The sequence below is a fragment of the Mustela erminea genome, chromosome 18 (genome assembly GCF_009829155.1).
Source record: "Mustela erminea isolate mMusErm1 chromosome 18, mMusErm1.Pri, whole genome shotgun sequence".
NCBI lineage: Eukaryota > Metazoa > Chordata > Mammalia > Carnivora > Mustelidae > Mustela > Mustela erminea.
In genome coordinates this window covers 30,017,151-30,030,723 of record NC_045631.1, presented here as the reverse complement: position 1 = coordinate 30,030,723, position 13,573 = coordinate 30,017,151, and the positions used below count along the sequence as shown (strand labels likewise).

At 54.7% G+C, this 13,573-nt stretch overlaps 1 protein-coding gene across 7 annotated transcripts in view; it reads left to right on the top strand.

Annotated features, from left to right (window-relative positions):
* The window catches only part of MSI2 (musashi RNA binding protein 2), a 388,920-nt gene that overhangs the window by 335,436 nt on the left and 39,911 nt on the right, over window positions 1-13,573 (top strand). For 6 of the 7 annotated variants that reach the window (XM_032320056.1, XM_032320055.1, XM_032320059.1 and 3 more), the window contains one exon: window positions 2,822-2,896. In XM_032320056.1, the coding sequence (XP_032175947.1) occupies window positions 2,822-2,896 (75 nt within the window). Of the gene's footprint in view, window positions 1-2,821; window positions 2,897-6,539; window positions 6,972-13,573 lie in introns of those variants that run through there. The other variant, XM_032320061.1, reaches the window with a different exon arrangement.

Below are 13,573 nucleotides of genomic sequence, written 5' to 3'. Positions count from 1 at the left end.
AAATAATGGTTTAAGAAATCTAGTCATGAAAGATCTGATTTGAGAGCAGGTGATTAATTCAGAGGAGAACTGAGCTGGCCAGCCATGCAATAAATACCAGGGAGGAAGCCAGTGTGCGTGTGTCCCCGTAAGGCCTCTTGAGCTCCTCCTTCCTCTCCATCCCTCTGTCCCTTTGTTCCGCGACCGGGGACCAGAGCCGAGCGTCACACTTGGATAGCCTGCTCCTCGGCGGTCAGGGCAAAGCCGTACAGTCATCCCACTTGTCTGGGTGACCCTCTGCCAGGGAGACCCCAGGCCCCGTGAGATGGGTGCCCAAGAGGGAGTAGGCGCAGGGCCCTTTTGAGGTGGAAACGGGGCAGTCGGCCAGTGAGTCGTGACTGCACGTTCGGAAAGGCTCTGGCTAAACGGGAAGGGAAGGGAAGCACAGGGGGGCGGGGGAGGGCCCAGTCGAGAATGCCGCAAGGGACGCGCAGAGCTTTGTACAGATGGCAAGACTCAAGGTGTCAAAGGACCAGGAAGACCCTCCCTCCCACCAAGGGCGTGGCCTTGGGCCAGAGGCAAGCCTGGACCCCAAGTCTCCTGATGCCCACAAGACCAATTCTTCCTTCTGGGTCCAGTGACAGACCCACTGGTCAAGTGGAGGCCAAGACACCAACGCGCATGGGCAAGTGAGGAAAGGCGGGTCCCATCTCTGGGCCTCCGAGGCATAAAGGCTCCGTGAACAAGAAGACTTGCCAGCTCAAACGCACAGAGCCGGAGGGCACCCAGGACGGAACTGCAGGGATGGTCCTGTTCCTTTAGCCCTCACTGCCTGTCAGAAGGTGCTTGTGACGTACCCCCTGTGCACTCAGGATGCGGATGATGAGACCCCCGAGCCTGTATCTGGGGGTGTGTCAGTGGTTATCTCAAGCGCAGAGACATGGGGAAAGCTGTCACCGCTGCCCTCGTGGCTGGAGGGCTGGAAGACTCTTAGAGACCCACCCCACCCCCACCACATCAAAGCTACTTTCTACCAGCCTCTTGGTGGCAGGCCACAGAAATTCTGGCCGCTGTAAGCCGAAAAGGAGAGGACTGGCAGAGGCTCGTCAGCTCACAGAATTGCCAGGAAGGCTGGAGAATCGTCAGTAACTGGGTGGTCAGCTACAGCCGCGACCCAGGGACAACCCAGGAATGACCTGGTCGGGGTCGGGGTGTCCACTGTTGCCGCCACTGGGTGCTGGGCTCACGCCAAAGGCACCAGAATAGATTCCGAATCACTGTGTCCTCCTCTGCCCCACTCTCTTCCGAAATGGATCCAGGGAAGACTTCCCTGAGCCAAACCCAGGTTCACAACTTGCTTCCCAGCTGCCTGGCTTAGAGAGAGCAGGAGGGGTCTTCTTCTGCTTCCGCGATGAGAGGCAGGCCTCTCTCTGAGACCCAAACTCAGAGAAGGGGTTCAGGTACTGAGCAGCCAAAAAGCAAAAGTCAAATCCAAGCCAAAGTCAGGCTGTTGGGGGTGGTGGTGGTGGCGGCGGCGGTGGGAGATTGGCTGTGGGGGTGTGTGAAAAGCAGGAATGGACTGGGATTCCCACACATCGAGCTGATGGAGGCAGCATGAGCCTGCTGGGATGGAACAGAGGGGGACCCGTGGGTCTCTTACGACTGCAGAATCGGTCCAAGAGGGCTACACACCAGCCTTCTCTGTCGCCTGAGCCAAGAGGCAGGGACATAAATGGTGAAACAGCCGGAGTGAGCACAGTGCAGGGTTGAGAGCTTGCTGGGGCTTTCATACTAGCTCACAGAGGGCCGCACCGGCAGCAGGACATGCCAGCAGTGTCCTCACGCCCAACCCAGCAGCTCTTTCCACAGGCAGTCCATAGTACAGGGATCACGCCCCCCTCCCCAACCAACCCCCGGTTATCTGCTGAAATCCTGTGGAAAACACGCTCGCCGTGAAGCACCCGTTAGTTACAACATGTGGCGTGAAGCTTCTGGGTTTAGGCCGTGTTTCCTGGAGCACATTTTTTTTTTCAAGATTTTTTATTTATTTATTTGACACAGAGAGACAGATCACAAGTAGGCAGAGAGGCAGGCAGAGATGGGGGGGGAAGCAGGCTCCCTGCTGAGCAGAGAGCCTGATGCGGGGCTCAATTCCAGGACCCTGAGATTATGACCCAAGCCGAAGGCAGAGGCTTAACCCACTGAGCCATACAGGTGCACATTTTAACAAAATAGTCCCTCATGGTTTCTGGGGGGGGCTGGAGCGTGGGTGGAACCTGGGGACAGTGCGGGCACTCTTGAGTGTGCTTGGACACAGGCCCCTGGGGCCATGCCTTCCCTGGGCTATGGCTCATTGAGCCCAGTGGTTTTCTAGAAGCACCGGGTCAGCCCGGAAACTCTGACCCCCAAGTGCTCCCCCTTTGTCTGATGCTGGCCCCGCTCTCTGCTGCCTTGGGAAGAGGCATTACAAGGACTTTAATCTCCTACTGTCAATAGCTTTACGGTAAAGTACACTCAGGGTTAGCTCTCCAAATGTCAGAGCCAGGCGCAGGCCCTCTGTTTGGTACTAACGTGTGGCATTTACTCTGCAGGTTCCAGAAGGTGCGTGGGTTTGGAAGGTCTCTCTGCCCAAATACAGGTTAATTACCAGCACACTGACAGCAGTGCCCCCAGCCACGATAGAGAGGGGCCCCGAGGCCTGGGTAAAGACCCTCACGGGAGGCAAATCGTTTTGTGCAGTAAAATGACCCAGGCTGTCCTCATTTCTGCCCTCCTTGGGATTTCACCCCAGGCCTGAGGCAGCTGTACTAACGCCCGTGTGATCTTTCTCTCTATGTTCAAGGCTACCCCAACTTTGTGGCGACCTACGGCCGCGGCTACCCTGGATTTGCTCCTAGCTATGGCTATCAGTTCCCAGGTGAGTGTCTGTGTCTCCTGGGGCTTTGGAAGCACGGGAAATGGGCTGCATCGGAGGGGAGGCAGGAGGACCCCTGAAGAGAACACAGCTCGTACACATGTCCATCCAGGGAATGACCTGTAGGTGCTGAAGTTCAAATGCACTGAACTCCAGGGACAAGTGCTGCTCAGTGTCTGATGAGTCAGAGTACTGCCTCCGTGCCGGGTATTTGAGAATAGCAGCTTTCGGGGGGTGGCCCGGAGGGAAGGAGCTGAGTCAGGAGCCCTCCCTCTGCCCACCCTTCATGGTCTGGAGCCTGTTACCAGTTCTCTCGCTGGATTGGACTCTTACCCTCTGTCTCTCTCATCTCCCCCTCCCTCCCTCCTTCCTCCATCCCCTCGTCTAGCTCTGCCTGGTGGCCTTGGCTTTGAGCCCTTCTTTGTGTAGCCGTGGTGTGCTGTTGGGGTTTGAGTTAACTGTCCTGGGTGGGGGATATAGATTCACCCTCCCCCGAGTGCAGGCGTCAGAGGCTCGAGGCAGAACCTACGACAGTGCCCATTCACATGCCCAGGCGGCCGCAGCTCCCATGTAGCCGGGAGGTCTGGGACCCCCCACCTGAGGCAGGCAGCAAGCACAGGCATGGCCTTGCAGGGGTGGGAGGCAGGGTGCTGAAGGAAGCGATGCTGATGGGACCTTGCTTGTCCCCTGAAGGGGCGAGCCCACATTCCCAGACCTGGAATGTAAATAAGAATATGGAGGGGTGGACAGGACAGCTGGAGTTTCTAGAGGAAGCATTAGGAATGGAGTTTGGTCCTCTTGGGCTCTCTGCTGAGAAAGGAGGCTCCCTCGGAAGCTGGTTGGTCATCCTGCCCAGACCCAAAGGCCTTGGCGGCCCAGGGAGCATAGGCATGGCCCTTAGAGGACTTGTCTGAAGCCAAGGAGGAGGACTGAGGGGAGCACATGATGATCTCCCCCAGCATTTGCACATCTCTGCCAGAGTGTTGGGGTGCAGGAGGATGTTGCAGAGGAGGTCAGGAAGCGTTTGGGGCATTTAGAGCCATGCCCTGTCCGGGACGGATCATCCATCGGCGACAAAAGCCCCAGGCTCTTGCCTGTGGCTGCAGCCAGTCCTCTGCCATCTCTGGGGCTCATCACTGTCTTCCGGAAACAAGGGGTTTGGGCAGGACAGCCCCTGGGGTCTGTGCACCTTTCGAACTGGAGGGGGAGGGGGAGGGGAGGCGGATACGGCAGCAGCAGTTCTGGCTAGAGCAGTGTGAGTGGGGAAGACTTCCCCATGAGCCTGTCCCCTGGGGCCAGCATCTCCACGAGGGCGGGGGGTGGGGGGTGGCCTCTACAGCAGCTGGCTGCTTTGGGGGAGCTGCAGGCCTCTCGCTACGAACAGAGAAGTCTACTCCTCCATTAGATTTTCCCATCTACAGATGGGGACCCTGTTCCCAGGCTCATTAGCAGCAAGAAGCAGGTCTATGATTTAGACCCAGGTGGTCTGGCTCTTCGCTGCCACATTGCTCTCTCTCTCTCTGTCGTCTGTCTGTCCAGTAGGATCCCGCTAACCACACACAGCTACTCTAATTTAGATTTAGGTTAAAATGAAGTAAAATGGAAATTCCCGTTTCTCTGTCATACCAGCCACACTTCAGTTACCCAGTGGCCATACGTGGCTAGTGTCTACTGTTAGCACAGCCTGTAGAACGTTTTCTGCGGAAGTTCTGTTGGATGGCACCATTCTGGAGCACAAAGAAAGAAGTTGGGGGAGTTGTGTGTGGTCCACACTCATATACACATGCATACACACTGTCCCTCCCAGGGAGACCTGGCATGTCATCGTCCCTAGTCATTTCTTGCCCATCTTCCTCAGCCCGGAAGCTGGTGGTAGTTTGAAGAAAGCCTTTCATCTCCTTCCCTCCCCTGGCTTCCTCACCAGGGTTCAAGAGGACATAGAGGCTCCATCCTGGCTCGCTGAGAGCGTCTCACCACTCTGCATACCTGGTGGGGCTTGCCTCCCTTCACAGTCAGGTTGCCATTGCCCCCTTGGTGCAGTACTAGTCCCAGGCAGGGAGAGCTGGGGGATCCTGATGTGGAATAATTTGGGGGGTGACAAAGCGGATCCCATGCTAAGCTATGTCTCAGGGATCTGTGTCCTTGGATCTGTCCTCAGCAGATATGTATGCAAGACAGAGATGCAAGAGTGACCAACCAAGGCTGGGTAGGATGAGATAGAGCCTCCCAGCTGTGCCCAGCCTGTCACCATAAGCCAAGGCTTTAGGACCAGGGCAAGGGTATGAGGGAGCTGGTGTGGGCTAGGAATGACCATGTCCAGGGCCTGTGTGTCACGGTCCCTAGCTCCTGCGGCTTAATGCAGTCAGCTGGATTTGCTTAGGGCAGGAATGGGACATTAAAATGTCTGGACAGGGGCTCCCTGGCCCATGGAATGTGGCTGTTCTCTCCTCCCCTGGCCATCAGATTCTCCATTCACCCATCCTTCCACTTCTTAACCCTGGAGGTCTCTTGGGTGTCCTCACTGGTGGCCACAAAGAGGCTGTCAGGGGCCACAAGAGTGAGGCCACGTGCTGTTAGGGAGGGGCAGCATGTGGAGTCTGCCCCTCCATCCAGGCCGGGAAGGGGGTGGCCCAGAGACTGGACCCGGCTGCCATTCTGTCCGCTGTCCCCAAGCAGCCTAGGCAGTCCCCGATGTTGTTCTACTCCAGAGCTCATGACGCAGTGGCTCCCCTCAAAAACGAAATTTGACTCTGCCTAGAGCCTCCAGCCCAGCATAGGGTCTCTGAGTCGGGAGATTTGGAACATTCTAACATCTTTCTCCTGTCCCATGCCAATAAGGAGTGTCTTAGACGGTCTGGTGAGGAGGCGGCTGGGGTGCAGAGGGATGGCCCGCCCGGGGGACGATGGCTCAAATCTGCCCCCTGCTCACCCTGTCCGCTTGACTCCATTGACTTCTCCCTGCACCCTGAGGTCCTGTGAGCCAGTAACATCAGCGCAGCTGTCACCACCAAACTTCCCTGAGCTTTCTGCTTTGCGATCTTTCTTTTCCGTGTCCTCACCATGCACCCCCTCACCCAGGTCCCACCTCCAGTCTCTCACAGGGTATGTGGACGCCGCACCACCCCCCCAGCCTCTCCGTGGTCCCATCCTAGTGGGGCAGCGTGAGTGTGAGCCAGGAGGAGTGACAGGACACCCAGGCCCCCGAGAGCTGCTTAGGTCCTTCATCCTATGGGTGTTCACTCACAGACCATGTCCCCAGTGTCCCCCATCAGGACAAAGGGCCCTGCGTTTGACCTGCCCTCCTGGGCTGCTCGGTGGCCAGCAGAGCCCACTTTAGGATTCAATGCAATTAAGTGAGATGCTGCAATGCAGAGGGCTCAACACTAGTTGTTCAAGGGAGGAGTAGCTCTTTTCTAGAAAGACTGAGGGATGAGCCACGACTGTGGAAGTGGCTCCTTCTTCCCAGGCCCAGATGTCCAGCGCATACACCCCCGCCCTGACCCCCACCCCGCAGGATTGGTACTGGGGCTCAAATAATCATGATTCTCATCGGTGGCCCCTGCTGTTTCCTCTCTCTTCCCTCCCCCCACCTCCCGGACTCATTTCAGTTTAATCTGTTAATTTCTGTTCTTATTTCACTTTGCAGACTATTTGCCGATTTCACAAGACATAATTTTTATCAACTAGCTCTTAAGAGAGGCCTAACACATTGGGGTTTGCTACCATTCCTCGAGAGAGGACACAGCCCCGGCTGGGGCCACCCCGGCTGTCATTGTCCACTGAGACTGTCCTAGCTGCCTGTTTGAACGATTGTTCTTTTTCTCATTTTTAATTCTTGGAAAAGACTCAAGTCCTCATTGCTTCACTCAGTGGAAAAAAAAATTTTTTTTTCTTCTGCAGTCCCTCCCCATTTTGCTTCTTGTACATACTGTGAACGCCCCCCTCCTCCCAGCACCCTCCCTTCCCTACCTAGAATGTAACGGGGCCCAAGGGCAACTTCTCACAAACTTCGTAGCGACGCCTCCTCAGGAGAAGCCAGGAAACAGGCATCAAATTATTTTATTATTATTTTTTTAAGATTTTATTTATTTATTCATTCGACAAAGAGAGATCACAAGTAGGTAGAGAGGCAGGCAGAGAGAGAGAGGAGGAAGCAGGCTTCCCACCAAGGAGAGAGCCTGATGTGGGGCTGGATCCCAGGACCCTGGGATCATGACCTGAGCCAAAGGCAGAGGCTTTAACCCTCTAATAAATAGTGACCAAATAGGCTTCTTGGGGCATTTCATGGGCTGAGCTTTTAGTGCTGGTGGCTCACAGGCATTGGGGATCCATGCCTTAGAGCACCTGTGTCCTGTGGTGGACAGTACCAACAGTGAAAACACAAACACACACACACACCCCACGACCACCACCACCACCACCACCACCCCCCTGTTCTGTAAACACTAATGTGAAAGACGTAATCTGGAAGAAAAGCTCTATCTGAAAAACCATCACGATCTGGTTGTCTTTGTGTCTGGGGGCCAGGCACTCCGTGGCTGTGAACGATAATGATATGTGTGCACGTGTCTTTGAGAAGGGACATCTCAGGCCGTGTGGCCACAGATCCATGCTGGGCCCCTCCTTCCACAGCACCCCATCCACACTGGTCTTGCAGTTCCTGCTGGTATCAGGGCCTCTTGGCCCATCAGGGTAGGAGGGGACAGAGCACACGGGGCTGGTCCTAGGCAGGTGGGCACCCCTGATGATTGGTCACTTGGAGAAGGGCTTGCTTCTCCCATGGTCCTGAACCCCTCTGCTTCCCCCATATAAAGTAGTCCCACTTCCTGGGATTCCCGCAGTACAGCTCAGCAGCGCCCTCAAGAGCCACCCCATTGTTCCCGCTCCTGGTTTGTGAGAAGTGACCCGCATGCTTCCACCTGGTGCATCTGACGGGAGCACATCCCTCTGTTTGAATGTCACTGTCCTTGAGACCCAACCTGGGTGGCTTTGCTCATCTCATGCAAGATGCTTGATGTAATCATTGGTTAGTTTCCTGTTATTTTCCCTCAGGCTTTTTCATGAGTGTTGGTGGTGGTGTTTTTGTTTTTGTTTTGTTTTTGTTTTTGTTTTTTAATGATTCTGTGTGGCTCCCTGCTCCCACCCCTGCTTTATTTTGTTTTGCTCTGAATTGCTTTGCTTTGGTGAACTTGCCCCAGTATGCTCGCCTCACCCACGTTTTTGCCATTGTGAATTTTCTTCATCTCTGTAAATAGTTCATCTGTGCTGCTCCCTAATGACATTTTATTTTTTTCCCCCTGTAAGTGACTGAGGTAGAAAAATAAATTGTTTACCACGGACATGCTGTGTGCTGCCGTCTCTTAGCCTGACGGTGTCCTGTTCTTGCTCCCGGGGAGGTGAACGCACTACAGTAACAGCCTAGCCCAGTTTCTGAAAGCATGTGGACTTCCCACTGGCTGCCGCCTGTCCCCAGCCCTCCCCGCTGCCCCGCATCCCCTGCACTTGCTCGGGCTGGTCCTGTCCTTGAGCGGAGGGGCACAGCAGCTGTGCATAGCAGCTGCACAACCTGCCCCGGTGCCCCTTGTCTGCCATCACTCTTGCCCTCTGGGGAAGATGCCCCTGGAACAGCTGGAGCCCCTCACGTTTGTGCACCAGGTGTGTGTGAGCTCATGCGCGTACTCGTGCGTGCTGGCCGACGTGCGGTTTGCCCATGCTTTGCCTTGCTGACTCCCCTGAACGGTGCAGGTTGGGGGAGGCCCCGGTGTTTCTGGACGTGAAGCTGAGAGGACCTGATTGCCAGGTCCCCCACTTGGCCATGCAGTACCATGTGACCCGGAGCAAGTGATGTAGCCCTTTCAGCCCTGGGAATAATGATAGTGCCTGCATAGGTTGTTAGAATTAAGTAGGGTAATGGATACGTGTCTTGGGTATATGCTGTGTAAATTGGTAAATACTGTGGTAAATACTAGGGAGTTTTAGAAATTGTGTTATTATGCCACTCTGCAGAGTGGTTGTCTCTTCCTCGTCAGCCTCAACGGAGCTGCCTTTTGGTGGATCTGCTTATCAGTAAAAGTAGTGCTATAGGATCCCCCAAGCGAAGCCAGGGAATTGCTGGGACTTCGTTCCGACCCTTATGCCCCACCCCTGCTCCTCCATCCCTAGCCATTTACTCATTGTCAAGCACTTGATCTGGACACAAATGAGACACCCTCCTTCAAGATGCTCTTTGTCTAGTCATGAGGCAAGTGCTTAGCTAGAAAGACGGAATTGCTCTTTGCTATGAGGGGACAACAGTGGCTGCTTGTCCAAGCTAGGGTGCTGTCAGGAATGGCCCCTTAGAGAAGGCGACATAAGACCTGGGTCTTGCAAAGTCAAATAAAATCAGCAATGTAAAGAAGGAAAAGAAATATATCCCAGGCAGAAAAAGAAAGAACACACAAATGTAAGAAAACGCAAAGTAATGATGGCCTAAACAGAATAAGAATTTGTTTCTCTCTTTCATGTAAAAGAAGCCTGGATTTGGTTTCACAGTATTAGAGGTCTGGGTTTCTTTTATCTTCGTGTTCTGTTCTCTTCAACATAAGACTACCTCATAGTCAAAGAAGGCTGCCCAAGCTCCAGCCATCACATACTCATCCCAGAAGAGCACATCTCTTCCCTTTAATACTACTTCTCAGAAGTTAAGTGTGGCACTTTGCTTAGATCCCATTGATCAGACTTTAGTCACATGACTAGCTTTAGCTGCAAGGGAGCCTCAGAAATGTCTTTGTTTCAGGTAACCACATGCCAGCTAAAAACTAAGGAAGAAAAGTGGAGTTTATACGGGATAATAATAATAAATAAAATAATAAATAATAGTAAATAAAAACATTAAGTTAAATATTAAATTTTAAAATATTAAATTAAATATTAAATAATGTTAAATATTAATAAAATTTTAAATTAAAAATAGTAAAAGTAGAACAATACAGGATACTTAGCAATCTGGCACAAAGCTGAGAGAGGAAGCAGCACAGGTCCCATAGATTATGCAGATTTCAGAGTATGGGCAGCTGGCAGGAGCAGTTCGGGGTGGGGGCATGCAGGGGGACAAGGTTGAAGAGGGCGGCAGGGCTGAGTCATGGTGGGCTTGTGAGTTTGATGCAGGAATTCAGATTTGATCCCGAAAGCAAGTGGAAAGTCCTTAGGGAATTTTAAGTAGAGGAGTAAGGTAGCCAAAGTGAATCGTAGAGGTGGGGGCCAGTGGAGAAACCATGGGGTCACCTCTGTTCCCTTCTTCCTACACCTTTACTTCCTCTCCTGACTCCTCTTCTCCACCTCACACTGTCTTCTTGACTCCATTCCTCTCCCTGCCTCAGGCTGAATGGTGGCCCTGTGAGGGTCCTTCAGCTCTGCTGGGCACCAGCCAGGTTGGTGCGGCATAGCTCAGTGCTCCCCGCTCCCTCCTAGGACAGTTCATAGGGGAGCAGCCAGGCAAGCCGCCTTCTGGCTGGGGACACCCTGGACCTCTGGTCCTGGGAGTTCCAGTTTGTGCTTGTACCTCTCCAGCAGTGGAAAACAGGTTCTGCCTCGGGTGCGGATGTTGACGGATGGCTACTGGCCGCCCAGAGAACTGGCCTCAGAGCGATTTTGAGGCCAAGTCCTCACTCAGCAGAAAGCCAGGCTGTGTTCCTGATTAGCGATGCCTGCGGGATTGCTGGATCTGGGACTCAGGCCCACTCGCCACGGATTTTGCTTTCCTTATTTGTCTAATGATGGTTCTTGGGTGCCGGGGGATTTTCGGTCACTCTAGAAGATGGCTATTCTGTTTCACATAAAGGAGGCAGGGTGGTCTGAGGAGAGGTGCAGGAGCTCAGGGACACCCTGTGCCCTCTGGCGGAAAGGCCTCAGTAGGGGCTGCTGCAAGGTAAGCTTCAGTCAGGTCCGGCTGGTCCGAGGAAAGACAGTGGCTTCATGGTCAGTCTTGTCCTAATGGCAGTGGCTTGAATGTGGAAAGCAAAGCATGGAGAGCCCCCGTTCTCCTTCTCGGGAGGGGAAGGAGTTTGCAGTAACCCGGATATCGGGGTGGGGGAGGAGCAGCCTTGGCTATGGGGGATGGGCTGCTCCTGATCCTGCTCCTGATCCAAACTTGTCGGTTTGGTCCGGTGTATGACGTCTTGTGAAGTGTCTGGAAATGCCGTTGGCTGCCACCCCACAGGCCTGGGATCCTGCCTGGATGGGTCCCCTGGACCCCGGCGGGGAACAACTCCGGAGCCCTTCCATCTACCCCTTCTTCCTGCCCCCACTGCCCCCCCACCTCGGCTGATCTTGAACTACTAAGGTGAGGTGGTTGGCTTCTCAGGTACGCAGTCGGGACCTTGGGCCCCTATGCCCTGGGTGCCCGCAGCGAGGTGTTTCAGTTCTATAAACGAACACTCCCTTGTGAAGAAGGCCCCTCATGACGCAGCAGACACCCCCCCCCCCCCCGCCGCCCCTGCACATCTGTTCCTCACCCACCCTGATCCACACAGCCCTGCAGCCCTCACACTGGTCTGCAGGGATTATGCTCTTCACAGACTCAATCCAGGGGTCCATTTTTAAATCCCAAGCTTGCTCCTCCTACGACCAACCCCTCCCGGCCCCCTGGCCCTGTGAGCCCTTGGGCTTCTCCTCTGTTTGAATGTGGAAGGTAAGCTCAGTCAGGGAAACAGGTCTGCTGCTCTGGAAGAAAACAGGGGAGGTGCCACTACCCCAGCCCCGAATCCTGGCTGCGGGCTGTTGAGGGGCCATGGGAGTGGTGGCCAGGGGGCTGTGCCTGGGCCAGGCGGGCATCCGTGGGCCTCGCCGTTGTGCCTTCCCTTAATGTGGAGAACCAGGAGCTGACGACGCTATTCCCAGATGAAAGCAGAGCGCAGGGCCTAATAGGCACTTAATAAATGTTTGCGGAAATGATTCAGAGCGATCTGAATTGACGTGAATTGCGGGTTTCACTTTCGATCAGCTTTCCGTGCCTCTTAAAGCTCTTGTGCATAAATAAAGGGAAATGTAACCAAAGGGAGGGCTCAGCTCCCCACTCCAAAGCCCGGAGTGCAGCCCAGTACTCTCCTAGGGCCAAATCCAGAGACCCAGTGCTTGCCCTCAGCCTGCAGGGAGAGTAGGGCCTCCTCCGGGCTCCGTGTCCACAGCTGTCCAATGGGGCTGTTGACTGTTGCCCCACTCCCTTTCCTCACAGGTTGCTAAGAGGGGCACTGGGATCAGGCATGATCCAGTTCTTGGGGAAAGGCGGGTGTGGGGGGCGGGGGTGTGGTTGTGTCCGAGGAGAAGGAGACCCTGCAGAGACAGGGCGGGACAGCACAAGGGAGGCTGCGGGCCTGGGGCCTGGCTTCATCCCTCCTCATCCTGGGGGCTGAGCGCCACGCCCACCGATCCCATGTCCCCCTGCACTGCCCCCCTTGCTCTGCTCCCACCTTCCAGTGTACCTGTACCTCCAGGCTTACAGAGTCCCACTCAGCCTGCCAGCTTGAATGCAATCACCTTGCTTCAAGCCCTTCAGGTTTCATTTCCATCAGCAAAAGCACATGAAAGCTGGCCACTTAAAACACAAAATAACCACAAAATATCGCATCTGGAATTATAGGCAGGTGGCAGTGGCCGGCTTGAGGGATCGGCAGTCATGTCTTCCATGACAGCCAAGGACATACCAGAAGGCAGAGGCTCTCATGCCCTCCTCCTCCCCAGGCTGAAAATAGGAAGCAGGGTCCCGCCCAGAGACGTTTGCCGCAGAGTGCAGCCCAGCTCAGATCCCCTGCCCCTTCGAGATCCTGACCTGTGGGGTCGCTCCCTCTCATTCCTGCACCCTTAGTTTTGAGGGTGGGGGCACAGGCACGTTTTCTGCAGCATGCTGGAGAGGGTCTTCGGGGCCTGGCCCAGGCCGGGTCCTCTCCAGGCACAGGGATGCCAAGTGAGCAAGCAAGGAGATGGGTGCCTGGAGGACATCCCACATGTGGCCAGATGTGTTCCTATGCGGTGTGACTGGTGTGGTGTGACTGGTGTGCCAAGTGAGCACGGGGGAAGGGGGAAAGACCTTGCTTGGGAGGCTCTCAGGAAGGGGTGGCGCCTGACCTGGGTTTTGAGTCGGAAACAGAGTTTCACCAGCAGCTGATGAGGCAAGGGTATTCCAAACCCAGAGACTAGCAGGTTAAAGGCACGAAAGCATCCTACGTCTTCCCTTGCATTCCTGCCTCTGTCCATTGTAACCCTCCCTCCCACCTCGGGCAGATCCTGCACCATTACCTGGGCCAGGACAGCTGGAGAAGAATAGACATGCTGTTGCCCTTTCAGGGCATTTGCTGGGGGAAGAGAACAGGTTTCCACTGAGACGGAAGGACCCAGAGAGGCTCCGCTAGCCGGGGCCTCCCCAGAGGAGCTGTGAGGAGCCGAGAGCGCCAGAGCCCCGGGATCCACGTCCACACCTGTGGTCCCACTGTCACAGGGACACGTCCCTCCCCGAGCCCCCGCAAGCCCCCTGCCTTCCCCGGTCACGTTACCCCACAAAGTTAGCTATTGCACTTCAGATAAAACCTACCCTTATCACTCACAAGCAAATTATAAATGTTATCTACGAAAGCCCTTCGGATGTGAAATGTCATGTAAATTAATAGGATTTTAGAATAGGAAGTCTCCAGAGGGAGTTCTCAGCTC